We start from the raw sequence: 27,717 nt of genomic DNA on the forward strand, positions 1-27,717 counted from the left end.
CATACGTTGTTAAGTCAGGTTGTACTTTTGCTAGAATATGGAACAACTAGGTTTATCAGATACCATTGTTATCAATGATTGACCTATACATTTTTGGTAGCAGAGTTCCAGTTGAAAGTTGGTTGCATTCTCTTTATGCAAAGTGATGATTCTTCTTAGGAGAGCCAGCTTGCATGTGGGGGCTTCGAAAAGCAAACATCTGGGACCAATGTGTTTAAATCCATTTGTCCTGTCCACCTGTGCCATTCTTTTCAATCCCGTTGGCCCAACGCGATAAAACTTCCTATTCCGTATCTACAGCTGCTTCTAATCTTCGTTTTAAAAAGCTATTCGGTTGTCGGTTCCTGCGTAGCCATAAAAAAGGAAACTAGTGTATATGATCTGTAGGGATGACTCCTTACAGCGAGGTTTTTAAATAAGAAGGTATGTCTAGTCGAAGCGCTCTATTACCATCATCTTGGCTGGACGCCCACTTCTAGGAAGAGGATCCACATTACTAAATTGTGGATCTGCCCTGTGCCGTGTGTGGGATGTATAAACTCATGGAATGGAATTGTTCAGTTATCCATCCTCCCATACCGCTGGTCGTCAATATATAGAAAGTATACATGTCCTGGAAAATCGTGAATCTGCTTTTATGATCTATCAACGTTTCACTTCACCCATCACTGGATCTCAATTAAATTGTGAAGGATTCAATGGCTACTCAGCTTTATCATAGGAAATTAAACAGGCTATTACACGGGCTCATGTTCTTTTAATAGCTAATTCTGTATTATGACAGACCCTCTGTTATTCTGCCTTGGGGCAAGAATGTACAGTATTTCCAAACTGTAGCACATTATTCTAGAAACAATTATCCGGAAATGCAGATCGGAAAAATTAGGCCAGGTGGGAATGGCAATTATCGACAATAAATTGCTTTATTCCAGCTAGCTATTTTATTTTTCATGTGATTGCTTTTAGATAAATTGGATTCTCTGTTGAGAAAATAGTTTGTTGACTGTAATGACCGGGTGTGTATAGAAAAACAAGTATGTGTCTCTAGCGTGGATCTAAACATAGTAAATACCCACCAAAGCTCTTATGTATGTCCTCTTAGTATAGTTTTATAAAACTCTTAATTCGTCCAGCCAAAAGTACGCAAAGCTTTTAAAATGCAAATGCAAGGCTTTTGTTTGTTGAAAAAAAGTTATTTGGATTTTTTATTAGTAACTAATAAGGAAACTGCTGTTTAAGCAGCTCGCGCTTACACTGTTTTTGCTGCAGTCTGCGCTTTCCTTAATCAATTGACATTAGACGCCTGAGAATAGCATTACTTAATAATTAAAAATCGTTAGTCGCAAGTGACCCCGTTGGGTGTGTCGTGCGATAAGGACTCTGCTGGCTCTGTGTAATGGAAAGTGAAATACCGAGGGACTTTGGGAGTGACCCAGAGCCTCCAAAAGAAGCACTGCTTCCCCAGGCCTCCGGGTCATTTTTTTCATTCTTCAGGCAGGGGTGTGGCATGTGACCACACCCACTCTTGCCCACATTCCCTGCCTCCAAAGCTGCGCTGGGCCTAGCTCCACCCCACTGTGTAACCACTCCCCCACAAGAGGTAAAAGTCTGCCAAGAGAAGTACCCGTGTATGTCAGACACCATTTCATAAATCCATGCGCATTATCTGTGCATTATATGGGGTCAGCTCGCCCCTTCTTGCAGGAAAAGCTCAGTGAGGTTGGCCAATCATAATGCGTAGTGAACTCGGATAAAATGTTACAGTCCCCTGCCAAAGCCCTGATCCGTGATAATACTTTGGAGGTGTTTGAATTTTTTTTTTTTTAAATATAGCAGAAGGCGCGTACTTCTATGTATGATGCATATTTTTTAGAAAAATGCCCTTTGTCTCCTTTTTCTACATTTTCCACTGAATGCCCTCCCTAGGGTGCTGTCTAGGTTGATATCCCTTACTGGATTGAGCCTGTCCTATACTGTTACAGGAAAACAAGCAACTGGGGGATCATAATTTATAATTGTTATTGAATCTCACATGAGCTCGGTGTAAGAAAATCAATATATATAAATATATGCATCTGGCAGGTTCCCTGCACGTATGAGCTGCAACGCCTTCAATCCCTGCTACCCCGCACGGCACACAGGGATTCTTAAAGGAAATAAATGATCTCACTGATGTATTTAATTTTTTTCTGATTTTATTTTTTTAGGCTTGAGGAGCTCGTACGCGAGTCAGCATAGTCAGCTGGGACAGGACCCGCGTTCTGCGGTATCACCTGACCTGCAGATCACCCCCATCTACGAGGGCAGAACGTATTACAGCCCCGTCTACCGCAATGCTAACCACGGAGCGGTTGAGCTACGGCAGGGCTCGCAGACCGCCATTTATCGCACAGGGTCAGGTGGGTATGCTTGTTTTTTGCCTGGGATTTATTTCCTAAGCTGTGCTGTTCACCATACAAGCCATTTAACTAAAAATGTGTCAATATTATCCCCTACGGGCTCAAAATGCATTGTTTTCAATGGGTTTAGGGACCGCCCATTGTCCTTTAAGGGGTTAAAATAATCTGTTATGTTTAGCTTACTGTGCAGCAAATCAAAAGTTATCAATAGGAAAAAGGAACCGCACAGCCAGGCAGTATCAGTGCTGACCATCGAAAGTACCAAGGTGACGTCTGGATGACCTGAGTAGGATAGGTGGGGTACAGTGATGTATTCTGCCCTCGGCCAACTAGCGGAGGGGGGCAGATGGCGCTTTTGGGTGATCAAGCTCCCCGGTGTCGTGTTCGTCAATGGGCCGGTTACAGAGGTTGATCTCCTCAACCAGGCTGCTATGTGGAGAGAAATTTACTTAAATCCAATAAGTTCTCATGGATCTTCTTGAACCACCGATGAAGTATCAGATACTGATTTAAAGTAACTTGGGTCGTCTGCGTGGTTGAAGCACTTAAATCAATATGTAAATTGAAAATTATTATGGGGGAAAAAAGTGACTCTGTTTCTCCCGAAGGCCGAGGTTACATGCAGCCCGATTGTGGAAGTAAATTAATCGCTGCCCTATGAGTTTGTTTAGTTGCCATAAACCTCCGTGCGTGCGCAGCGTCTGACACTTTGATGCCGTGGGGCCGAGCTGTAACACAAGCAATTTGCAATATATAATATATTGAGTGTGAAGATGCCACGCTGCACAAAAGTCTCCTGCACTGGACCTTCCGTATCAAACCATTATCATGGGACCGGTAAATCAACCGGCACTGATTAAACGAGGGCCCCGTGGTAAATGATTTAGAGTAATGGTTTGATGGATGTGAAAGCAACGCGCTCCTGACAAACTGCTCTGTCGTAGGCTCGGGTTTTTAAAGAACCGTTCGGTTCTACGGGGTTCTGCTAAACTCCGGAATGATTGCGGCAAATTCCTGCGCGCAGCTGGGGGAAGGGGGGGGGGTGAATTTGGAAATTAAATACAAAAGTCCTGGCTGTTAATAAATCTCTGGGGTTAAAATCTCTGAAAGCTTTATTAACTTATCAACTTATTATGTTATAAAAATGACAGGAGACAAGTCTAACAGCATTATTCACTAAAGGTTCTTCATTCAGCGGGTATTTACTAACACCTGTTCCAGGCGCTCATACTTTATCAGATCTCTCCAGTGTTTAAAGCTTTAAGAGTTTTGTATTATAATTATTATTTATATTTTTGTCAGATATATATATATATATATATATATATATATATATAATATATACAACCTTTTGAGGTTTCTTATAGCGGGAAAGTCACACTTAGCTTTTTTTCGAAGTAAAATGTGGAGTTCTTGTACAATTGCTTGCATTTGACATGCCCATTAAAAGGTTTATCCGCTCTCGTGTGTGCTGATCCTTGACCGCGGTCTTCTTGCCCACACTATTTAAATGTCTCATATTGGCAACCCCGCCAGTCTCTTCAGTGGTGTCCGAGACGGCCCTTCCATTAACCTGGCTGACCCCATGCAAATCAGCTCCCCTATTAAACATCCATTAGGTGTGATTGCCTGACAGCAGCGACTGTAATTATACTCCTGTGAGCACCCTCTTTATTTCCATCAATGACAAGTTTAATACATTGTATTTATTACATTCCCTGAAATAATTTACAGTTAACACCGTTATAGCTTTAAACATGCTGTCCTACTTCGATAAAATATCTACTGAGCTTCTCTAGTATTTTGAGCAACTAAACCTTAAAGTATCTGTCATTTTGGTTTAATCTGCCTTTGGTCACATAAAATGACTGCGTTTAGGTACAAAAGCGTTAAATCCAGCAGCGTGGGAACAGCACGAGTTCCACGGAGAAAACGAGTTGTAAGAAAAACGTTTTGTTTAACAAAGAAGTTTTGGGAATTACTGCAAACTGCCATTTCTGATTTACACCCCAAAGCTGCAGACTCCCTGCAAAGACACGAAGCATGTAACACGCAAGGGCAAAGATACCGGGACAGAGACACGAAGCATGTAACACGCACATAGAGACCGGGACAGAGACATGGAGCGCGTAACACGCACATAGAGACCGGGACAGAGACATGGAGTGTGTAACACACACATAGATACCGGGACAGAGACATGAAGCGTGTAACACGCACATAGAGACCAGGACAGAGACATGAAGCGTGTAACACGTGCGTAGATACCGGGACAGAGATATGAAGCGTGTAACACGCACATAGAGACCGGGACAGAGACATGAAGCGTGTAGCACTCGCATAGATACCGGGACAGAGACATGAAGCGTGTAGCACTCGCATAGATACCGGGACAGAGACATGAAGCGTGTAACACGCGCATGGATACCGGGACAGAGACATGGAGCGTGTAACACGCGCATAGATACCGGGACAGAGACATGGAGCGTGTAACACGCGCATAGACATCGGGACAGAGACATGGAGCGTGTAACACGCGCATAGACATCGGGACAGAGACATGAAGCGTGTAACACGCGCATAGATACCGGGACAGAGACATGGAGCGTGTAACATGAATGGGCAAACAGATTAGTACAGACATTTTCATGGGAAAGCGGTGTTTTGTAGCCAGCGCAGCACCGGCCCCCTGGAGCGCTCAAAAGAAATCAATAACATTTTTAAAAAAATAAATAAATAAAAGCATGCGATGTTTCTTTTGTAACGCGCTGAACTGCGTGACCCTGCTACCGAAATACACCGCGCCGAACATATCTTCTGTCATAGATTTGTTCTCACTACACGACTCAATCTGGGGACATAATCAATGTGTAATTATTACGCTGCGTTCTAAGCCATTTTTTACGCTTTCAGCATCCACATCCCGCTGATTTTCAGACAATGCTGGATCCTGCAAACACGCCTCGGCCAGTAGCTGCGCTGAACTCCAACTCACAGAACGCTCAGCCGGCAGCAGCACTGCATGGAGTCTCACGACATTCACCATTTCGCCCTTTACCCCCAAAAATCAAATATGCTCCATGATGGCTATCGTGAATACGGTTCCCTTTATTAACTGGTTTCTAATGCAAGACCATTACATTCCGCGCAGCGTTCTGAATCATTCTGTTTAACGTAGAGAAAGGCGTCCGTTCTCATACAGTTACGGGTACAACATGGAGGACATATTGAAAAAGTAAAGTAGATGATAGAGGAGAATAGGAGAGACGTTTCCGAGACAAAACTAATTGAATCAAGCGCTAAAAACCATTAATCGTGTGGGTTATCTTTACTTAATGTTCAACTTTTAAGTCATTTAGACTTATATTTTCCTGCTTGGACATTCACCAAAGGCACACCCAACGCTTTTCTTGTGAATTTACCTATGAATTTTAATCCAACTGTTGGCCCAAATCAGACGTTTTAGCGGATCTTTTAATGCGGTTCTGGTGCCGGAGATTGTATTTGCCACATCATTTTTGTGTTTATCCTTTAAACTCCTACCTGCATCAACTTGTCCATCACATTTTCATTCCATTACATCCCCAAGTGTTGTAATATTGTGAGCAATATTTATTTTTTCTGATTATTATTAATCATTCTCGATCCGAGGAGTCATCAGTGCCATGAAAGGGCCTTGCAGTTTCACGCGTTTAGCATTTAATTAGTTAATATAAAGAATATCAGAATGTTTTCTGGAATTCACCATAGGTGCCCAAATTACTGTTGGCATCCTCGATATTGTTTTATTTTGCTAGGGACTGGTAGCCTCCAAAGAAATAATTCTGTTCTCAACACCGCAGCTACCTACGCAGAGACGTACAGACCGGTCCCATACCGACGCGCAGAACCCAACTACGGCAGAATGCCCCACGCAGCAGCGGCCGATGACGGGGCGACGAGGTCTCCATCCATTGACAGCATCCAGAAGGACCCAAGGCAAGTACTGCATGCAGATAACCCAAAAGAACCATTAAACTGCTGGGTATATGTAGCGTTAACGCTCCCTGTCTGCGGTACAGACCTGGATATCCATTTGAACGCAGTCCGGATCCCGAGTCGTCACAGCCTGGGGACATTTCAGTGTTGGCTGATACACTTTTTCTTTATTACTAAAAGTAACATTTATTTGAAAGAGACGTAAAATCATGACGTATTTGTAGCAAAATGAAAATTTATGGAAACCCATTTCTGGTTCTTTTAGCTGCAGCTTGCTTGTGTGATTTTAGTAGTATTCGTGTTCGTTTGCTCGCTATGATATTAAGGGGTAACCCCCCCTATTGTTGGGCTGCACACCCCTAGGATTGGACCTTGTCAGCACCTGTCTGTGTCAATGGACAGCTAGGCTGCTGAAGAATTCTACTTAGAATTCTATAATTTCTGCCAAAGCGATGGAAATCCGTGCTTGTGCCATGCTATGACATGAAAATCCAAAAGAATTGGCAGAACCTGGCGGGCTGTTAAGGGCAACGCTGGCTGCTTATTAAAAATTCCGGTAAGGCCTGGCTTTTTATTTAATTTTTATAAAAATGTATAAAGGCAGAGCGTCCCCGTGTATCGATTTAGTCATTATGTCTCCTTTAAGCTGTGTTGTGTGGCAGTGCATGGCAGGCCACATGGTTTTCTATGTCTCCATGTAAATTTATGGCCGTATAATCGGAGATATTATTTCAGTTCTATTGAACAGTCAACAAACCATTGCTTAAAGACCAAAATGAGGCCACTAAACTGATTGGATTCCACTTAAAAACCATCCTTTGTGACCTTCCATTAGAATCATTTGCCTATTATAGTCCTTTGTAAAGCGTGCTGGGTTACAAGTGACACAATAATCGTGAGGAAATCGCCTCCAGCAGTCGGATTGTCACCGGACAGCGTCATACAAATTCCCCTTATTTGTTGGAACCGAAGAAAATGTTTCGCCTTCGGCCCCCGGGGCCGCGCATGCTGCAGCCGCTTTAAACACACATTCAAAAGAGCCAGCTGTAATCTGTCAAATTTAACTCCGTACGTTTTAAAAATGTTCCTTTTGATGTAACATCTAAAAAGTTGCCTAAATCCATCGCTTTTGTACATTAAAGGAGTCATTTGCGGCTTGAAGCAGCCACGGTATCTGCTCGTAAGGAACTCGCTGCCGCAAAAGTGTTTAATCTGCGATTAATGGGAATGTGGATTAAATTTACGGAATCCCACTGATACTGAAAATGGGTTTAAAACCAAAATCTTTGAGTTTTCCCATTGTGACGGACGAGGCCTTTACATTATGAAGTTAGAAGACTTTACATTTTTTACTCATTTGCAGATCAATTAAACTTTTTCTGTTTAGGATATAAAATAGTTTTAATGGTTTCACTTGTTATGTTTACCAACCAAGTATAATATGTCTATTAACTGATTGCAATAGAGTATGTTTACCTAGTGTGCAAATCTGTATCTTAAAAATAGCCTTTATATTAAGTTTTCATCTTTTCCCAGGACTTTCAGACTAGGCCCTTTCCTCCTGTACGGGGTGGGTGTATGTGTAATATATATATATATATGCACGCATATGTTCACGCGCACGCATACATTCACATACACGCGCCCGCGCATACATTCACATACACGCGCCCGCGCATACATTCGCACACCTCCCATCATTCCCGGTTTACACAGGATAGTCCAAATTTTTCAGACACTGCCTTGTTGTGTCAAGTAGCTGACCTGCTATCACACTTTTGTGTGATCCTCTGCTCTCCCCGAGGAGCTGTGCAATGAGTGTTGCAGCTCCCACGTCTCTCGGCTTTAAAACGTCATCCGGGGGCTCGTGGGGTAAAGTGACTGAATGGCCATGCCTCTTGCCTCCCTGGACACAGCATGTATATAAACCATGCTGTAATCGTTCATTTAACGCTTTGTCCCCAAAGAGTTCCGTTTTCCCGGAGTGTCCTTCTGGATTTTGAAAAGACTTTTCCACTGTAACCGTTCTCCGTAATGTTTGCTTTCCTGCTGGCATCGCGACCCCTTTTTCGGGGGTTTTATCTCAATCTAAGGTGCTGGGGCGCTCTGGGCCAATTTGTAGAAATGTCTCGGATAAACATAAAACGATTACTTTGAAAAGTTCACTTCTCCAAAATAGTTTTCCAGAAATGACTGACCTTCAAGCAAAGCCGTAGCTGGGGATATATAATCAAAAGGCATCTCGCATACCGTCCGCCTGCGGCCCGGCGTCAGACATTTCTTATTTCTCAGAACTTGTAACTTCCTTCATTATAATACAAATATATATATATATATTAATCAGTTATAACACTAAATTACATTAACCCTTTCTTAATGCTCGTTTTCGGAGCTCAGGAATGTCCAGATCTTAATATGGATCATGTTTGGAAATTTTCTGCAGCTCTAATTTAATTAATTATTTATTTATTTATTATTATTCCAGCCAATTACACCACGTTTCTGAGCGGTCCTCTAAATCTAAAATCCGCCTTTCATGGCTGTTTTTTATGGAACAGGGCGATACACCATGATTAACACATTTGAATTTTATAAATGTCACGACTGAAACTTCTAGAAAGCCAGCCGGCAGAACGTCGTATTTTTCTGCAGGAAGGCAATTTATTTTCGCTGTTTAATATTACGTGATGTCAGAAGTGCCGTATGATTTAATATGCGTCGCCCGGCACCTTGTAACTCATTACCTGCTGAGAAATTACCTCGGCCGCACGCTCTATTCGTCTTTTCAAATTCTGAAACGGTACTTTATTACGGGGAAAGCTCCAGATCTGTATACCATATATTTTATTTGCTTTCATGATATTAGGTTCGTTTAGGAAACCTCTTGACGGCTGGAAAAGCCGGATCCGATTAACCGCGGAGTTGAGCGAGTTACACGTATAAATTCAAATTTGCGTTTCTCTTGATTTAAAATCACCTTTTAGAAGATGCCGCTTACGGAAATGCTACAAAGAGGTTCTGCAGCAGCATTGTTTCACTGTCCCATAAAACCCTATGGTTTTTGAGCGCTTGCCAGCATTGCTGTGAAGTTAAATGGGCTTATTTATTTCTCTCTGCTTTCTAGAGAGTTTGCTTGGCGTGATCCAGAACTGCCGGAGGTCATTCACATGCTGCAGCATCACTTCCCATCTGTGCAGGCCAATGCAGCCGCCTACCTTCAGCACCTCTGCTTCGGAGATCATAAGATCAAGCTCGAGGTAAGCGTATGTTTCTAGTGACTTCTCAACTAACCACCAATCTGCGCTCGCGCCAGGAATTTTCTAGTTTGCCTAGAAAGCTGGGCTGGATCAGATTGATGAGAGTTTTGCAAAAACCAGATGAAATATCTTTGTTTTGCCGATTCCGCTCATACCTTCTAACTTGGTGATTAATAGTAATTATGCCAACCAGATGTTTTAATGTCACTTGGAGTCTATAAATACGAATAACAGCTGTTAGGGTGGGAGCGAAGCAAATTACTTTATTTTCTGCATTTAAGCTCACAAGTACTGATGTATTTTTTTATGGTGTTTGGGCTGAAAGGATTACCGGGTTTTCTGCGGTTTTTTTTTTGGTTTTGTTTTTTTTTTCACGTTTTATTCATGAAGCAAGGAAACAATAGTTTTCCGGCTCCTTCATTCTTAATTCTCCGCAGTTATTATACACGTGAATGGCAGTCATTCATATATGTAGCGAGAGCTGTCGTCATTCTTGTGCTGTGAATGGCTGATGAGGGCGAGGACCCCGCCAGCATTCTCGAAAGGTTATGTCGCAAGCATGGAAACTGTATAGTGGATGCACACGCTTCCTCCATCCCACCTCTGACCTAGGCATATGCGGGTTATTTTTCTACGAATCCACCAGGTGTTGTTGTGGCGGCGTGGCTTTCGTTAGAGAGAGCAGATGTCTGGGTGTGAGAAATATTGCAAAGGGCATGCTTTGTGTGTACAACATTGTATACCTTAGTGTAGCATGACACGTCTTTATTGCTATTAATATTACTACGCTTTGTCACAACTGTACTAGTCTAAAAAATTGAATTGCTACTTTATAATGTTAAGGATAACTGAAAAAAAAATATTGGGCTATTTTATTAACATTTACATCATGAAAAATAATAGAAACAAGCAGTCTGCTCAAAATAATCACCTAAGTAATAATAAGTAAAATGTATAATACCCTAAAACTGAATTATGTATTTTATGCACTACCGGAAATATCAAGCAAGGGTATAAGATGTGGGGTGATGCTCACGAACCCCCCCTGTATTATCCTTGTTTTATGCTATATTTAAATCATGTGATGGCTGAACACCACTTGGGGGTTTAATCCATGAGCGAGTGTTCTCTGGCCATTAGACAGCAGGGGATAGATAATAAATAAATACGAGAGTGGAGGAACTTCACCGTGGGGGCTTCCATTTAATAGGAATCCTGGACCAATGGCCACGGCGTCCGAAATGTAAAGTGTGTTATTGCCTCGCGCCTAATGCTCGTACCGGCAGGGAACACTGTCAGCAGCGCTAAGCGTTTTTATTTTTTCATTCAAGCTGTGATGAGCTTGTCATTTCCTTTAGCACATGTTGTATTTGATTGATAAGCTGATATTGCTTTGAATTTCTCAATTTTTATAACAATCACTTATCAATAAATAGGCTGATGGTAATACTAATAATATGGTTTGCTCTAAGAGGCTTGGGGGAGCCCTTTAAAAGCTGTTAGCTGTAACACCTGCATTTAGATCATCCGATCAACTGCACACTGTCTGATCCAGCATGCAGGAAGTGACATCACATCCATTTCCTGCATGCTGGATCAGGCTGCACGGAGGGAGAGAGACACTGGGAAGCTGCTTGGGGGCTAAAATGGCACAGAGAAGCTGTTTGGGGATAAAGCTGGCACAGAGAAAACTGTTGCTTGGTGAAGTCGGGCCGCTCTATGGTTACGCCTCTAGTCATAAAATGAAAGGCATTTTGATAAAATCTGTAGGGGTGACGTTTATCCTTTCACATTCTGGCTTTTCAGCTTGAGTTTTGTGTTCTCCCTAGGTGTGCCGGCTCGGAGGGATCAAACACCTAGTCGATCTTCTTGATAACAAAGTCCTGGAAGTTCAGAAGAATGCTTGCGGAGCTTTGAGAAATCTAGTCTATGGCAAATCGACCGATGAAAATAAGATTGCCGTGAAGAATGCTGGAGGTATTCCTGCCCTTCTGAGGCTACTGAGAAAGACGAGTGACCAAGAAGTCAGAGAGCTTGTGACGGGTACGTATCCGCGGTACAACGGACGTTTTATATTTAGCAACTCCGTATATAAAAGACTCCCATGTCTGGTTCCCTAACCAGAAAAGAATTACGTCTACCTTAGGGAATCTTTAGTAACTTTATGTAGTTAATGCTAAACGTTCTACTGGACTACAGTTCCATGTGTCCTAATTATTACACCAGCATTCCTGTCCATAGCCTCCTACACAAGAATTTTACTTTATTTTTTGTTTTGTGTTTTTTTTGTTCCATTATGTCGATCATATTTTCCATCCCCTCCAAGTGGTTCTTCTTCAGTCTCATGCAGTATTATAGATTTATGTGAAAATCACAGAGTACATGGCATGGCTTCCAATTAAAATGTTACAAAGGGTCCGCTGCATCATATTTCTGTGAAAGTGGCATCTTTTTCACTATTGTTTTTGGTAATTTGTTCCCTCTGTAATTTTCATCATTACGATTATTTATTTAAAATCATCGCCAAGGCCAAGTACACTGATTATCTAAAGCATTAACGCTCGCTTTCGAGCTGCTATGATATTGGCAAAAAAATAATTGAGTGTCATTTATGAATTTTCCGACCTAATGTTCTTTTCAGCCCGGTTCAAACGAGAGCTGCAGACTTTGCAAGCTAATGATCGATTTAACTCCCGCGGGGACTTGCGTATTCTTTCGTGGGACGGCCACAAGTCACGTTACAAGCATACAAATGATTTGTGTTTCAGCAGTATAATATATGAGCCATTATATGAATACATATCTAGAAAATACCGTATACGTCTCTCAAAGGAGCAGAAATAAAATCTTTTTTTTTTGTAATATTGTGTGGAGTGATGGCATTTTGACTAACTTTGTTTCTGCTATATATATATATATATATATATATATATATATATATGTATATATAATCTCTCTCCATGGAAAAAAAATAGGAGCAATCGCAGGACTTCATATTAAAGTGCAAAAATATTTATTCGTTTAGGTCATAGCGACGTTTCAGTCTCCTACACGGAGCCGTCATCAGGACATACCGTGTGTGTGTGTGTGTATATATATATATGTATATGTATATAATATATACACACACACACACGGCTGTGGGCCAGCCTTTGGCGAAGCGGTATATAGTAGGGGGCGAGACGTTGCTCGTTCCTGCAGCCATAGAAAGACGTTATGTTGCTGTTAATGTATGTATCCAGTGTGGACGGGTTCCCGCCTGCGTCTATCGTGCGTTTGCAGATGTCAGGTTGCCTAGCAACACGTTAGGCTTTCGCTTGCTGATCACAGATAGGTATGCGCCTGCGTTTGTTCAATAATTCGCCTTAAAAATTAAATTAGTCACGGCGGAATAAAATGTGACGGCCGAATCGTAGCCGATGCGCAGGGCTGCCTGATGTAGATGCATGTGCGGTCATTAGGCCATGTTTTCATCCGGTCTGTTTCGCCCGTAACGTGTTATTCCCCGGCAGCATGTGAACACGTGGCACGCTCGCAGTCTCCATGCGCCCCCTTACGCATTTCATCTCTCAGAAACGGGGTATTTGAACTTTTCAGCATTCATTTCAGTGAACGCTGCCCCGCTGGGGGTGATTGGACACCCCGCACGTCATACTGTTCATCATGTATGTTTAGTCCAACCGTATGTAGCATTTATATTCAGAATTTAAAGAAATGAAGTTAAGAGGCTGTCTGATGGCGCTCTTTTGTTTCTCGCTCTCTCATCGTAGCTGATACACAAGTATATTCAGTCCTTTTGGCTCAATAATGTTTCTCCCATTTTGCTGGGAGGCCGTTCCGCTTATCTACCGTCCTCTCCATAAATTAACATTTACCGTGTATGCTCATTAAGTCATCACACGTTACGTCGCAAATTCCACTGGATACAACTGACAACAATGAAGTCCTCGGTAAGACGCATTAAAAGGGATCCGCTTCCTTGTAATTATTACAAGATTACCCTCCGTTTACGCCAACACCGGGGAGAAATAAATCACTGCCGTGTACGCTTCCCGTCATTACCTGCGAGTACAAAATAATTCATCTTCCCGTTTGATTTCTCTTTCCTAACATTACACCGCGAATAATCGGTTGTTAAAGAAGAAAAAACACGCAAAGGAAAATGTTCAGTTCCTTCGCAGGCTTATCTCGAAGCGGCCCTCGCCGGCCCCCCTCGTCTGCGCATCCTACGTATATTTTTAGTATTGAGCCTGTTATCCACTTTGGCCAATTTGGCCCTGAAGACACTTATTTTCTGTAATAACCTGTGAGATAATCCCCCGCTAATCCTCACGAGCGCTTTCCAGCGTAAGGATTCTGACCTCTAATCGGTCGCCGCACGTTAAAGAAAAACGGATCTCCTGTCCAGGATTCGCCGGTGCGATATCAGCCCTGGGAACGGGTTAAAAAGAGCCGATTTCTTCTCAGAGCACCTGTCCTCGGCTCATTCGCTCCTCTTACATTGTATGAGGTGAGGGTGAGAGGCGAGGCCGTCTTCCCGTGATATTTTTTATGAAATCGATGCTTTTAGGTGCAGTAAGATCGCTGTCTGGAAGAACGCGGCGTCAAACATCTCAAATATTTCCCATTATTCTCGCTCTCCTGACTCCTCTTTTTTCCGTGTGCTTCAGAGCGTGCCGTGAATTATCCCATTCTCCACGACAATGGAAACCAAATAAAACGAGCCGGTGACTACAACAAGAGATCCACGGAGAAAGCTTGTAGTTGAAGCGTGTCTGGCGAAGAGCGTTCTAGAAGCTGCAGCTTCAGCTAAACATGAAACGCGGGGTGGCTAATGTTCAGTAGACCTTTCATAGTGCCCACTAACGCTGTCCTCCTTTCCTACCGGAGTGCCCACTCTCCTGGCCACTTAGTAGATGTTGGTTTTCAAGGTGATGAAGCATGGCCCCTCCTGGCTGAGGATTATGAGAGCTGTAGTTCAGTAGTAGCTGGAGACCCATTCTAGATGCTAAGAAGCTCTTCTGAAATCCTGGAGATAAATCAGTTTGTAGATCTGCAATTTCCACGCGTCGCTGAATATGCCGCGTGCGTTAATGTCAGTGTGGCTTCGCTGTTAACGTGACCGCACTCTTTAAACGCCACCGCTGGTGGCCATGTCACTTCTGACCGTCTCATGACAAACATCATCAATAATAATCCATCATCATCATCATCATCATCTATGTTCAAGGTTCTCTCTAAAGGATCTTTTTACCTATTTAAATTCAGTAAACTCTACCTGTAGATAGTAAGCTCCTGTGAGCAGGACTCTCCTTGCCACTTGTTTCTGTAAGTCGAATTATGTTATATGCAATTTGTTATTTATTTGTATTACCCATCATACAGCACTGCGCAATACGATGGCGCTATATAAAACAATAAATAATATGCTAACTTACTGTTTTTTTAACTATAGAATATGAATTATTCTTAGTTTTCAGACACATGGCCTGGAGGAATATTATATAATTAGCTGTATGTTGCAGTACGAGCTTCATCTTAAATGATGGGTTACAATTACAAACACAGCTTTTACTCAAGATATCTTTTACTTTGGAGCCGGAGACGAGATCCCAGAAACCGTCGTAGAAATCTCACCTCCTTTATAAACCGGATTCTAGATCATAGATTCATAAACTTTAGTTAAAGTTTAACTAACGTGTCATTCTTTCTATGAATAGACTTAAAACGGCTCATTCACTCCATTTGATTGAATTGTGTTTTGACTCTTCAATTTGAACCACGTAGCATGAAGAACACTGGAGGTGATTAAATCAGTCTAAATTCCAACATAGAACATCAAATTAAAAGTCAATTAAAAGTTGCCCTGGAAGTGAGCCAGCCGCAGGAAGCGAGCCAACTGCATTGATAACCACGGTAGCGATCGCTGGCGCAACGACTCCCAACAAGCCCCTGCTAGAAACGACTGGAGACGGCGGTTGTCTGATCTGATTATCGAAGTATAACATGACTTAAGGGACATTAAGAACAAACCCCGGAAGGGCGAGATGTCAAGTGAGGATTTTAATAATGTGTCTGTCAAGTCCGGTGATATTCAGCTAAGAAATAAGCAGACTTATTGCGCCGACACAATGCAGCTAAACTTCTCCTACTCTTTGTAAAACTCCTTAAAGTTTATATCATATACGGCTGGGTTTACACACTTAGTCCGTGGGGTTCATCCTCAGAAATATGCATTTATTAGAAGTAAAAAAAAGAAAATAATTGCTCTGTTGCAGCTTTTCAGTGGAGTACAGAGAGAGAAGTGCTGTGCAGATCCACTGAATGTTTCACGATTAGAGATCTTTTATATATTTTTAAATAGTCTGAAGAAAAGCCTAATTACGTTTTTTTTTGCATAGTTGCAGTAAACAGAATCTCCGACTCCTCCGTGCTGCTGCTTAATTGGGAATTTCATACACGATAAACCTTTGTTTGAATAATAAGGATTCTTTACGCAGTTTAGGGAAATAGACGCCGCTGCGTAAATATGTGGTGATAAAAACTTGAAGAGACCACCTTGGCTACTGTAATAATTTCTGATTGGAAAGCGTGCGGCAGGCCCTTCCAACCGCTTGTATTCATTGACTTTTCCCTTCCTCCTGAAGATCATTTAAGCTGCTTTTTTGGGGTCTATTCACTAAAGTAGAGGTTTTTAACTCCTTCTCTTCACTATACACTGTGAAGGTCTGACCCCAATGAGCTTCTGCTGCAGGGAGAGCTTGGCTGGCCCTGTATAAAGCAATAAAGCATAGATGAATCAATGTCTCCTTATGCATTTAATTATGTATTATAGAGTCCCAGTCCGGCCCTTCTTGCTGGAGAAATCTACCAGCTTAAGGAATAGTGACGTGAGAGAGTTGGAACCAAACTGCCCGGCCAGCTCCACCTTTAGTGAATAGACCCTCTCTGTCTCGGTGAAACCCAAGATTCCCTTAAGCCAGATTCAACAGCATCATTAAAATGGAGAACTATATAGAGTATATCTTATAGAAACAAAGCTCCATATGGTGGGGAAGGCAAAGATGGTGGCTAAGGAGAAAAAAAACTATTTTTGTTACTGTTCCTTTAATTCCCACAGGTTTCTTTACTTTGTTACGTTGTATAAATAGCATATGGGGAATAGATGTATATGTCACGTCTGTAGAGTTAATGTGTGGCGCTTCCCATTTTATGCTTTAAAAGAGAATGTTTGGGGTAAAATGTATTTGATGGGCTTAGACGACACAAACAAGCTGCCCCCGACATGACCGAAGGGCCTGGTTGCCTGAGTCCAGCTGTATCTCCTGAAGCGTTCTCGGCAGACCTTGCGGTATGTTGGCTCGGCATCGGCTTAATAGAGCAGAAACTCTCAATATATCTGGCTGCCAACTGAAGCTTGCCGGAGGGCTCAGCCTTAAACGCCACTCCGCTGCCGGGATCTTTTACGGTAAATCCATAAGTAGGCATTAAGCGAAGGCTCTGAGGTAGCCATGGCCCAGGGTTTTGGCTTTCGGCCAGGCACATGGAACTCCCCTAGCGTTGGTGTTTACGGGGGCAGCTAAGCGTATGCGACAACAGCACATATGCCGTGTTCAACGCGATGTGAAATCGCTCTGTCGGATAACGCTCCGTGCCTTGGCTGGGATTTGTGCATATTCATGCGTTCGAGATTCGCAGGGATTCGGGAAAAACGGCGATCAAAATTTACATGTTTATCTAGTCCGGAACCGCAGGGAGCCGCGCTGCCTCTCTGCATAATTGAAGACCAATTTTCCTCTTGACAAGTGTGGTTTCAGCATGAAAAGCAACTGGCAGCTTTCGTGGCGTCGCTCTTTCCACCGTGCCTCTTTATGTAATTAAGCTACCGTTAATTCTACCTGTGGGACAGAAATCATTATTTCCCCTCCATGAAATGCTGTCATTCACAGGAATCGGGAAACTAAGTTAATTTGTTGCAGCGTTGAAGACGTGGCTGCTGTTCTTATCCAGAAAGAGTGATCCAAATGCTCCTAATTATCAATTTTTGATCTGGATTTCTTTTCTTTTTTTGTTTTTTACAGGGGTGCTGTGGAACTTGTCCTCTTGCGACGCTGTGAAGATGACCATAATTCGTGATGCTTTATCTCCTCTCACCAACACTGTGATAATCCCACATTCCGGGCTCAATAATTCTTCTTTCGACGACGATCACAAAATTAAGTTTCAGTCGTCTTTGGTTCTCCGTAACACCACTGGCTGTATGAGGTGAGGCGACCGCGTAACCTTACTAATAAAATTAGTGCTGCCTGTTTGCATCTGAAGACTCAATGAAAATCCATGAGAGGTTCTGTATACAAAGGAATTCTTGTGTACAGTTAGAAAACTGGTTTTATCACCATAGCAACCCATTGAATGGTCTCTGGTGATGACAGCACTTTTGTAACTGTTGTGCCAGAATTGTTTTTGATACATAATAACTCCTACCATGTGGTGGTTCACCCCCAGTGCCACACGCAGTTGAGCGTGAAAGGTGCGGAGAAATGGCTGGACAAGCCAGCCATGGCCCTTTATCAAAATGGGGATTTATGGATTGGAGCAGAATGTCATAAGGAGCCCCTTTAACTGTTTCTGTGCTGGACTGCTCTCCTTTTTAAAGGGACACTGGGCAGATAGTGTTCAGCACACTGGTTGCCAGTGAGTCTGGATCTTGAAGTGTTTGAGATAAAGCAGAAGCAGTAGATTTGGAAACATACACGCTCCCATTCATTGACTTCCAGACACTTTAGAAATGTAAAAAGGAGTCATCTTGATAAAAAAAAAAAACATAACCTTCCCGTCTCCCCTTTTTTGTTTCTTTGGCAGCCATTTTCCGAGTCTCATGTTTATTCCTTTTTCAGAAACCTGAGTTCAGCGGGAGAAGAGGCGCGCAAGCAGATGAGATACTGCGAAGGGCTCGTGGACTCCCTGCTCTTCGTGATTCAAACCTGCGTGAACACATCTGATTTTGACAGCAAGGTATTTTATATTCCTGGATAAAATAGCCCATTTAACACAGCTTGATCTACTACGCTTACTTCCTTACTCCTTGAATCAAATCACGCTCGCTCCTTTATGTCGGCCCGCGTCGCACTGCACATATGCAACACAGATTGTAAAAATAGACAAAGCTTTGATGTGTAGTCTGCTGCCACCATCTGGCAAACAAATAGTTAAACATGCCTTCATGCTGTCATCTCTGCTAAAAAGGAAAGACTTGTCGTGTTCTATGACTCCACAAAGGAGAACCCTCCGGCACTTTAACCGTTAAGAGGGGGTTCATTATAACGTGCGCACGCATACAAACTAATTCCATACGTGCGGAAAAAATGCTCAACACCCCACAAAAATACTCTTACCGGTTACCCTGATCACCTTAGAGGGAATATTTAATTTTCTAGTGCCAATGTCGAGTGCCACCTTGTGCCTGTATTTACACGCCTGGTCTGAGATCACGTGTGTATTCTCCATCTCCCCGAATCTGCCAGGACATACACCAGGCAATGAAATAATGTGGAGGATAATTCTACGGGTCCGTTAGGATAAGTGCCCCCAGCTAAATAACGTTTTGGAAGGGGACCGACTCACTTTAATGGTATAGCGCCCTGGAGTGGGGTATTCTGCTGAACCCGGTGCGGTGGTTTTTACACTGATTTTAGACTCCTCGGGGCTTTCGTAAGAATAATTCCCACTTGCAGCAGAGAGACTTGTAAATGACCGTAATATCCGGACACGATAACATCTCCTCCTTCAGAAGATTGTCTTCTGCTGCAATGGGAAGTGTGGGAGAAACGGCTGGTTCTGAATTCCAAAGAGCGACACCTAATGTTTGCTAAAAGCGTTCTCTCCCGCCTGCCCCAGACCGTGGAGAACTGCGTGTGTACTCTGAGAAACCTGTCCTACCGCCTGGAACTGGAAGTACCTCAAGCGAGAATGCTCGGAATTAATGAAATGGACGATTTCTGTAAGGAGTCCCCCAGCAAAGACTCCGACTCCAGCTGTTGGGGGAAAAAGAAGAAAAAAAAGAAAAAGCCGCCGCAAGAGGACCTGGTGGGTATAATAAGCGCATTGCAATCAAATTCATTAACTTCATCACCCAGACGAGTCAGTTCCGGGAAAACGTCTGTTTAAAACTCCTGTGTGTTGTGTCAGATACATCTTTCCTTTAGTATGTTAGGGGGTTTATTTGCCGCAGTACTCTATCATACGTTCCAGCGTTTCAAATGGTTAGTGATTAGTATTAGAGGTAGCCCAGGGGAAAATCCCAGCCGGTGACCCAGTAATAAAGCAGCTCAAAGTCCACTGCAAGAAAAGAATGCCCGTTGGAGTGATCTAAAGCACATTAACAGAACAGAAATGTATAAAACACGTAAAAGGATGCGGTCGATGAGTACGTTCTTAGCTAAAGGGACGGTTACTCTAGTCTCCCTAGTGGCTGTGTTTGGAATTGCAAGTAAACATGCGATAAGGCTTCACATAGTGGCTCAAAGGTCTTATTTCAGAGCAGCCCTGGTTGCCCATCTGTGAAGCTTTCCCTCTCCCAGTTTGTATCCCTCCATCCGCCCTCGTGTCCGCAGCATGACACTAAATTTGCTTTGGTGCCTAAAATGTGTGTTACACACAATTTAATATGTGACATCTAAGAGTATAATGACATGACATATGGCCATTTTCTCTTCAGCTGTGAGTGTGTTGACGGCTTTGTGTTCTCCATGGATAATTCCCTGCGCTATAATCAGGCATAGGTTTATAGAATATTGCTAATAGAGCTAGTGTATGCAGCCATCGGGTGCTTCTGTAATGCATTAGAATGAATAATATGTATGTAGCCATGGCAGCCAGTATATTATATGTATGTATATGTGACTCTTCTGTTTCAGTGGGACGGGGTCGGCCCGATTCCTGGACTCTCCCAGTCTCCAAAAGGCGTTGAAATGCTCTGGCATCCCTCTGTAGTGAAGCCGTATCTGACTCTTCTAGCCGAGAGCTCCAACCCGGCCACGTTGGAAGGTTCAGCCGGCTCTCTGCAAAACCTCTCAGCTGGCAACTGGAAGGTAAAGGAGCATTTCATTTATTATTCACAGACCCGCATAATGCTGTCTGCTGTTCCATAATGTATGCAGCGGCTCCGGATTACAGGGCACGCCAGCTCCTGGTTAAAGTTGCAATATGATTCTTACGCAGCGGATCCTAGCCTGATGCGACTGTGTATTTTGTCCCCTAGTTTGCGGCGTATATCAGGGGTGCAGTCAGGAAGGAGAAAGGACTCCCTATCTTGGTTGAGCTTCTAAGGATGGATAACGACAGAGTTGTTTCTTCGGTTGCAACTGCATTGAGAAACATGGCATTAGACGTACGCAACAAAGAGTTAATTGGTATGTATTACATATGTTTGGTTTATTGAATATGTGTGTTTGGATGTTACAGGGAAGCCCAATTCTGTAAGGAAAGGCTTTGAAAGCAAACAATGCTTTACATTGAAACACATTCTTCAAAAAGTCCTTCCTGGTTGGGTGTTTTGAGAGTTGTAGTCCTTAAGGACTGTTGGTCACTTTGACTGTTGCTCGTTGGCACGTTCCGTGTGCTGTCATAGTGTCCCTTCCCGCTTTACAGGTAAATATGCAATGAGGGACCTGGTGAACAGACTTCCCGGAGGCAGCACTCCTAGCGTTTTGTCTGATGATACGGTGGCCGCGATCTGCTGCGCTCTGCATGAGGTCACGAGCAAAAACATGGAAAATGCCAAAGCTCTGGCGGACAGTGGAGGGATCGAGAAGCTGGTTAACATCACTAAAGGGAAGGGAGACAGGTAAGTGCTCCGTGAGCATGTCATCTAACGTATCGAGCAGGTATCTGTTCTTTTACTTCTCATGATATAAAGCCCCCCCACAGCCGCCTGTAGGTTTTTATTCTTCATTTCTGGATACTACTCCTCCACGCAGTAATATAGTATCATACAGTGATATTTTTTCATGAATTCATGGCCTGCCTACCTTATTAAACCTCAATGCATTCGGATCCACAGCGGGGTCTAGGAGACAAAGATGTGTTTTAGATTACTTCTGATTAAATCTACATTTCCGTGCCTTTTCTTAAGTTTTGATGCCAGTCATATTATTTTTCTTTTTCGAGTCAGAGAACAGCTTGTGCTCTTTTTGTGCCGTATTAAACGTGATATTTGGCATTTGTAGATCTGTGTGGCCTTCGATCTCATGTTCTATTTAGTACGGTTTATACCCTATAGTGGAAGGTGTTAATTACATTGTCCTAATTATCTTGCTCTCCCTTTTCATTCTGCAGATCATCTTTAAAAGTAGTTAAAGCTGCAGCCCAGGTCCTAAACACCCTATGGCAATATCGTGATCTCCGCAGCATTTATAAGAAGGTAAGAGAAGCGTGATGGACCGAAGGAGTTAACTTATTTTATCAGCTTTACCCTGCGTCCCGCTGTAGGCGCTCATCACCGTGGCTCATACTTCATAGACAAGTAACTTGTTTTTGGGTTATTTTATCAATTTTTATTGAGTTTGACAGGTACCTGTGTGTTATTGATTAGATGCTGCTGTTGCTCGGTTTGTGGTGCCTTTTTGTGGGAAGCCTTGGCTCAGACATACAATGTAAATAAATGGTACTTGTTAATATATAACTATATATATATATATATATATATATATATATATATATATTCAGAATTGAGGAAAGAAAGTAATGCTTTCACAAGCTATTGAACTGTTTTAGGTGTTAATGGGTAGGGGTGCAGCAGGAATTCTGTCCCGCTTCCCCGGGTCACAGATACTTTTCTCTAGAATATGAAGTCTTGATAAGCAAAAGAGCTTCATATTGTTTAACTATACCCAGTATGTCCCTTTAGCTCCTACTTACATAGTGATGACTTCTTTCTTTTTATAGGATGGTTGGAATCAGTCTCATTTTATTACGCCGGCATCAACATTAGAACGCGAACGGTTCAAATCGCATCCATCATTATCCACCACCAATCCGCAGATGTCTCCTATGATGCAGTCAGGTTAGTGGCAGTTTACATTTGTATCAAACTAGGTTTCTCCGCATTGTTAGGGGGTCGTGTTGCGCTATGAACCCAAATGTTATCGATAGCCCCCCATTGGGAGAATGCGAAGTGTCCCGTTTGGTTTCCACTGTGGCAGTTTTTGTAGAGAAGCAGAAGAATCCATCGTTGCCAATCCTCATCATTTAAGTGAATAGAAAAACCAGCCCTATATAGGTAAAATGCCATCTTTAATAAGCGGTTTAGCCGAGCTGCTGATTTTTCTGGCCGCCAGCGGGTTCCATACGGCTCAGTTTTGTATAATTTGATCTGCATCGCAGTCTGCCAGTCGTAACGGGGATTATAACTAAATCGCCACTTTACAAAGAGTATTTAGTCTGTCTCGATTGTTTGGAGCGTTGTTTGGCTGTCTTCAGAATTATTTCAGTCTCTCTCTAGAGGGTTGGCTGTACTCTCGCTTTAGTTGGTGTCCGTCTTCTGCTGCGCATGCGACAAAATAGCAAGATACGCTCCGGAACGGACAAAGCAACAAGCGGCTCCATAAAGGCAGCAGACCGCCTCGGCCATTTTCAGTCTGTCGCAGGAGATAATCCCATTCTTGTGCGTTTCTTGCCCCGGCTGTCATTACAGCCTCTCCAGGCTCTTTCCTCTCATCCACCAAGCGCTTCACAAGAAGAGAGTCTGACGGCGAACAGATCCACAGCTCTTAAGACTTATTTCTAGAACAAACAAGGACTGTCTGACAGTATGCCTTTCTTACCTGGCCATAATTTCTCTGTCCTGGAATTCAAGTGAGCTGTAAATAAACGTAATAGTTTTATGAAAATGATTCTCGTGTTTAGTAGAAGCACATTTACTTAAATACTTTTTATAGTTTTTTTGCGGAAGAAAAGTGTTTTCTTTTGAGTTCTTAGTTTTAAATATTCACGGCTTCGTCGGAGTATAAATGCGGCTGGATCAGTAAGCACGTGTACCCTGATCTTTCCTCCAGTGGGAAGCACATCGTCGTCGCCAGCGTTGTTAGGAATACGAGAGCCTCACTCGGGGTATGAGAGAACGCAGCCCTCTATGCAATATTACAACAGCCAGGCAGACGGCGCCCTCAACAAGGACATGTACAGCGGTGAGTGGCTTCTGATCTCGCCCGGATCACATCCCTGCACCGGCTCGGCCGCCCTTATTACACCGGCTAGGCCGCCCTTATTACACCCCACTCAGTCCTGCCACACGGAAACGCACAGATCCATTTCCTACCAAAACACCTTTATGTCATGATAAATACATCATGCCACTTGATACTTGTAAGAAAAACAGTAATAATGGCTACCCACAGAAAGACCTGTCCTGAAAAAAAGCAAATTGCATATTTTTAATATTTTTTATAATTTTAATGTCTTGCTGAAGTTACATACAGAGCTTGACTTTTAAGTCAGTATTAATATAAATGTGCAAAGATGTCTGAACTTTAAACTTAGGAATTTAAAGACTTTTGCTCTGATACAGCTTGACAGGTGGCAGTTTTTATACATATTTCTTTACATTTTTGTAACAATTATTGTATTGTAATTACTTTGTTTCTTAATATAATTTGTAACATTTTTACAACTACAATTTTAATAAAAGTAGGAACATTCTCGACAACGTACTTTGCCTAGAAATTAGCAGTGCAATGAGTTGTGCGGAGAGCTTACAGTCTAATTTGGTTCCTTTGAGTCAGGCACATTTCACGCCAGCCCAGCTAATGAGGTTTCTGATATGGTTTTACCCTGAACATTGTGGGAATAAAGCAGGGATGGAAGGCAATTCATTGCTCCTCTCGTAAGTAATGAATTGTGACAGTCGTCGGATTACAGTGAATTTGCGCAGCTGTCGGATACGTGTCTCTCCTGCAGCTTTCCCTGCAAAGCTTAGACTTAAGGATTTCATTAAGGAGAAGCAGACCCCTGGGATAGTAAGATGGCGATGCGGTTAGCGGACGGTGTGTGATTCGTTTAAAAGACCTGGTATATTGTCTTATTGAGTTCATAATCGGGGTGAAATATGCATAATCCGCCGGATCGTATACCGACATTGCCCTGGTCTGTTTCCCGGGAATCTATTAAGAACGTCTCATCTAAGGTGATGCTCTCTATGTATAAAGTACAGTCCAGCTGCAGCCATTGGTCTAAATGGGAAGTACGACCAATACCCAATGTCTGTCTATTACCTTAAATTATATTCTTTTGTGCCATTTTTTGCTTTTTTTTAGTAGCATTTCCAGCAGCGAGAGGCAAGGTCCAGGTAGCTGTGTGCATCAGAATTCCACAGGACAGTTTTTCGAGCCTTGAATATAAATTAAAGCTCCGAGGATTAAGATCTGTTGTTTTTTTCAGGTTCCAGCAAACCGTCTCCCATCTACATCAGTTCATATTCATCACCAGCGAGAGATCAGAGCAGGCGGCATCAGGTGAGAAACGCTCTCTTCTAATTTCACCCCTTTGCCACAATGCTTACAGAACATACGCCATGATGAGATACTTCTCTATTTGAGGTGACCAAGCTTTTCAGGCAATCAAACGGTTAAGTATAAGATGTACATGACACGGAGTAATAGTATGTTTCTTTCAGAAAGATGTTAAATTCTGTTCAGAACATGGGATTTATACTTTTAAATAAATTTGTTGATAACTCCTTTGTAAATCGCCAGGTTCGGGAAGCTTTGTGTTGAGCGTAGAAGCGTTGTTGCTGCTTTATGTTGGTAAATGTCATGAGTTTGTTTCTTTACTGTAAATGTCACATGCCTGCCATGCTGCCTTATCCTGCTTAGATATAATCTTAGAAAACAGACTTTAGCCCCTTGGTTCCAGGTAAATAATCACCATTATTATGGTTTTAGTACACAACCCATGTGTTAATAGTGAAAGTGAGTACTGATCAATCAAAGTAAATGCGCCACCTACTGGTCATTAATTGTATGACGATGAGCTGCAGAAACTAGCAGCGTTCAGCATCCCGTTAATAGAAAGGAGGCTATCGTGCGGAGAGCTGTAGGGAGCCGCTGCGACTTTCTTGGAGGACCAGAGAAATGTTTAGCATCTTTTTAATTCCAGTAATATTGTTTCATTTGTTACTAGCCTCACCAGCTGTACTATTGTCACGAAGACGCAAATAGGAAAAACTATGATGCATACCGATTGTATTTGCAGTCTCCACACAGCTACGAGGACCCGTATTTCGATGAACGCGTTCAATACACATCTGCGGCAGATCAGAACGCGCAATATGGACTCAAATCAACTACAAACTATGTAGACTTTTACTCGACTAGAAGACCTTCCTATAGATCGGAGCCGTACCCGGGGTCTCCGGATTCCTGGGTGTGACACGGAACAGATGGACACTCTGCCAATAATCATGCTTGATCTGATTTTTTTTTTTTTTTTCCTTTGAATGGCCTTATTTACATTTTTATTTTATTTTACTTCTGGTTTTGTTATGATGAAGGAAACTGAAAGTGAAAATATAAGAAGGATCATGGAGAGGATCTTTTTTTCTTGCTTTTTGGAAGGGTTATCGGGAAGGAGAGAGAGATTTCGGCGAGGAAGGAGGGTGTTTTTGCTCTGTCTAGATTGTAGGTCTCAATGCTTGTAGCGCTGTAGTTTGGTGATGGTGCAAGCTATGTGAAAAATGGTATGAGTTTGGAGAAGTCGATTTTGGGGAAACTGTTTAAGTCGAATCAAGTCTTGGTCTATTTTTCTTTCCTTTTTTCTTTAATTTTTAATGTGAATAAAGTCTTGTTCCAATAGTTTGTACAGAGGTATTGATGAAACGAATGCTTTGTTTTACCGTTATTACTAAATGTCCCGCTATATGCTGCTCTGCCTTGTAAATTTCTCTCACCGATGTAAATAGGGTTATGCTATAAGAGATTGAAAGTGCCATCAAACTGTACTGCAGTGTCTTTCATTTTTGAATCATTGGAAGAAAAAAACAAAAAACGAAGGTATTTAAAGCTCTATATAAATGCTAACAAAGGATCATCATTTTTAAACATAGTGTAATTCCGGAGCAGAAAATATTCTCCACTTTTCTCCATTCCCTGCCTTTCATGGAATGTTTCACTGCCATTTTCTATGCACACGGAATTCAAAATAAACGTGGAGGATTCATCCACAGAAAGCTGATCCATGGATGTGTTTGTGTTCATTCTGCTTTTATATGCGAGGAAAAGATGACGCAGGAGCTTCTCTTCTATACGAAATACATTAAATTAGTTAATGAAGAAGAAGAGATCAGGTATACAGGAGTAGGTATTAGGGGACTAGACTGTTAAGGGCAATATTTTAATGAATCCAAAATATCGCTGTATAAAGATAACATTTAGCAAAACATATCAACACCTTTTCTTTTAACTAAAAAAATGTTGGAATTGATTCGGCCGATGTTCTCATTAAACGGCAGTGAATTGGGGAGAGTGCACAAGCGATGCTTCGTTAAAGAGTTTCGCACAAATAGCTAATTAACACAAGTTCTTGAAAGTGAAACTTAAAAAAATAAAAAAATAATAATGCTTTTGGTTCAATGTCAAACTTGTAAGAATCGGAATACTCGCGTTCTGCCCAACAAACAAATTCTTTGAGTTTTCAAGTAATCTTATCTGGCCAGCGCCGTCTCCGGTAACACAAAGTGTTTGCCGCGAGTATCTCTGCACCTGAAACGGGATGATGTCTGGTTCTGGAGCGGCCGCAGGGACGGTTGTGCGCACCGATACCACAGAATGGGCAATATCCGGTATCGGGGGGGGGGGTATACAAAATGATTGAGGGGTGAGTAGGAGCTCGAGCTATACAAAGGCATAATAGAAAGTGAGGACGTAGTCCGGTTCACTTTAGTAGCCCTGTTCTTTGTTTACGAATAATTCCCTGGAAGGGGTAGATTCTGTTCCCGTTCGAATGGAGTAGAGCCTTTAGTGCTTTGCATTTCCCACAAGTGTTATAGTCCAAGTACCCCTAAACACCACGTATGTGCCATGCTGTAGAAA

At 42.4% G+C, this 27,717-nt stretch overlaps 1 protein-coding gene across 3 annotated transcripts in view; it reads left to right on the forward strand.

Moving 5' to 3' along the window:
* Window positions 1-26,059, forward strand: part of LOC149272683 (plakophilin-4-like) — a 54,328-nt gene extending 28,269 nt beyond the window's left edge. For 2 of the 3 annotated variants that reach the window (XM_089506814.1, XM_089506815.1), the window contains exons 7-21: window positions 2,208-2,399; window positions 6,197-6,381; window positions 9,506-9,634; window positions 11,464-11,677; window positions 17,716-17,899; window positions 18,532-18,649; window positions 19,532-19,720; window positions 20,551-20,724; window positions 20,895-21,045; window positions 21,284-21,479; window positions 21,971-22,055; window positions 22,580-22,697; window positions 23,689-23,820; window positions 25,070-25,143; window positions 25,811-26,059. In XM_089506814.1, the coding sequence (XP_089362940.1) occupies window positions 2,208-2,399; window positions 6,197-6,381; window positions 9,506-9,634; window positions 11,464-11,677; window positions 17,716-17,899; window positions 18,532-18,649; window positions 19,532-19,720; window positions 20,551-20,724; window positions 20,895-21,045; window positions 21,284-21,479; window positions 21,971-22,055; window positions 22,580-22,697; window positions 23,689-23,820; window positions 25,070-25,143; window positions 25,811-26,059 (2,390 nt within the window). Of the gene's footprint in view, window positions 1-2,195; window positions 2,400-6,196; window positions 6,382-9,505; window positions 9,635-11,463; window positions 11,678-17,715; window positions 17,900-18,531; window positions 18,650-19,531; window positions 19,721-20,550; window positions 20,725-20,894; window positions 21,046-21,283; window positions 21,480-21,970; window positions 22,056-22,579; window positions 22,698-23,688; window positions 23,821-25,069; window positions 25,144-25,810 lie in introns of all 3 variants that reach the window. The other variant, XM_089506813.1, reaches the window with a different exon arrangement.
* Window positions 26,060-27,717: the final 1,658 nt, after the last annotated feature.

Source organism: Sceloporus occidentalis, unplaced genomic scaffold, assembly GCF_023333645.1.
Source record: "Sceloporus occidentalis isolate IW3139 unplaced genomic scaffold, rSceOcc1.0.p SCAF_425, whole genome shotgun sequence".
Classification (NCBI taxonomy): Eukaryota; Metazoa; Chordata; class Lepidosauria; order Squamata; family Phrynosomatidae; genus Sceloporus; species Sceloporus occidentalis.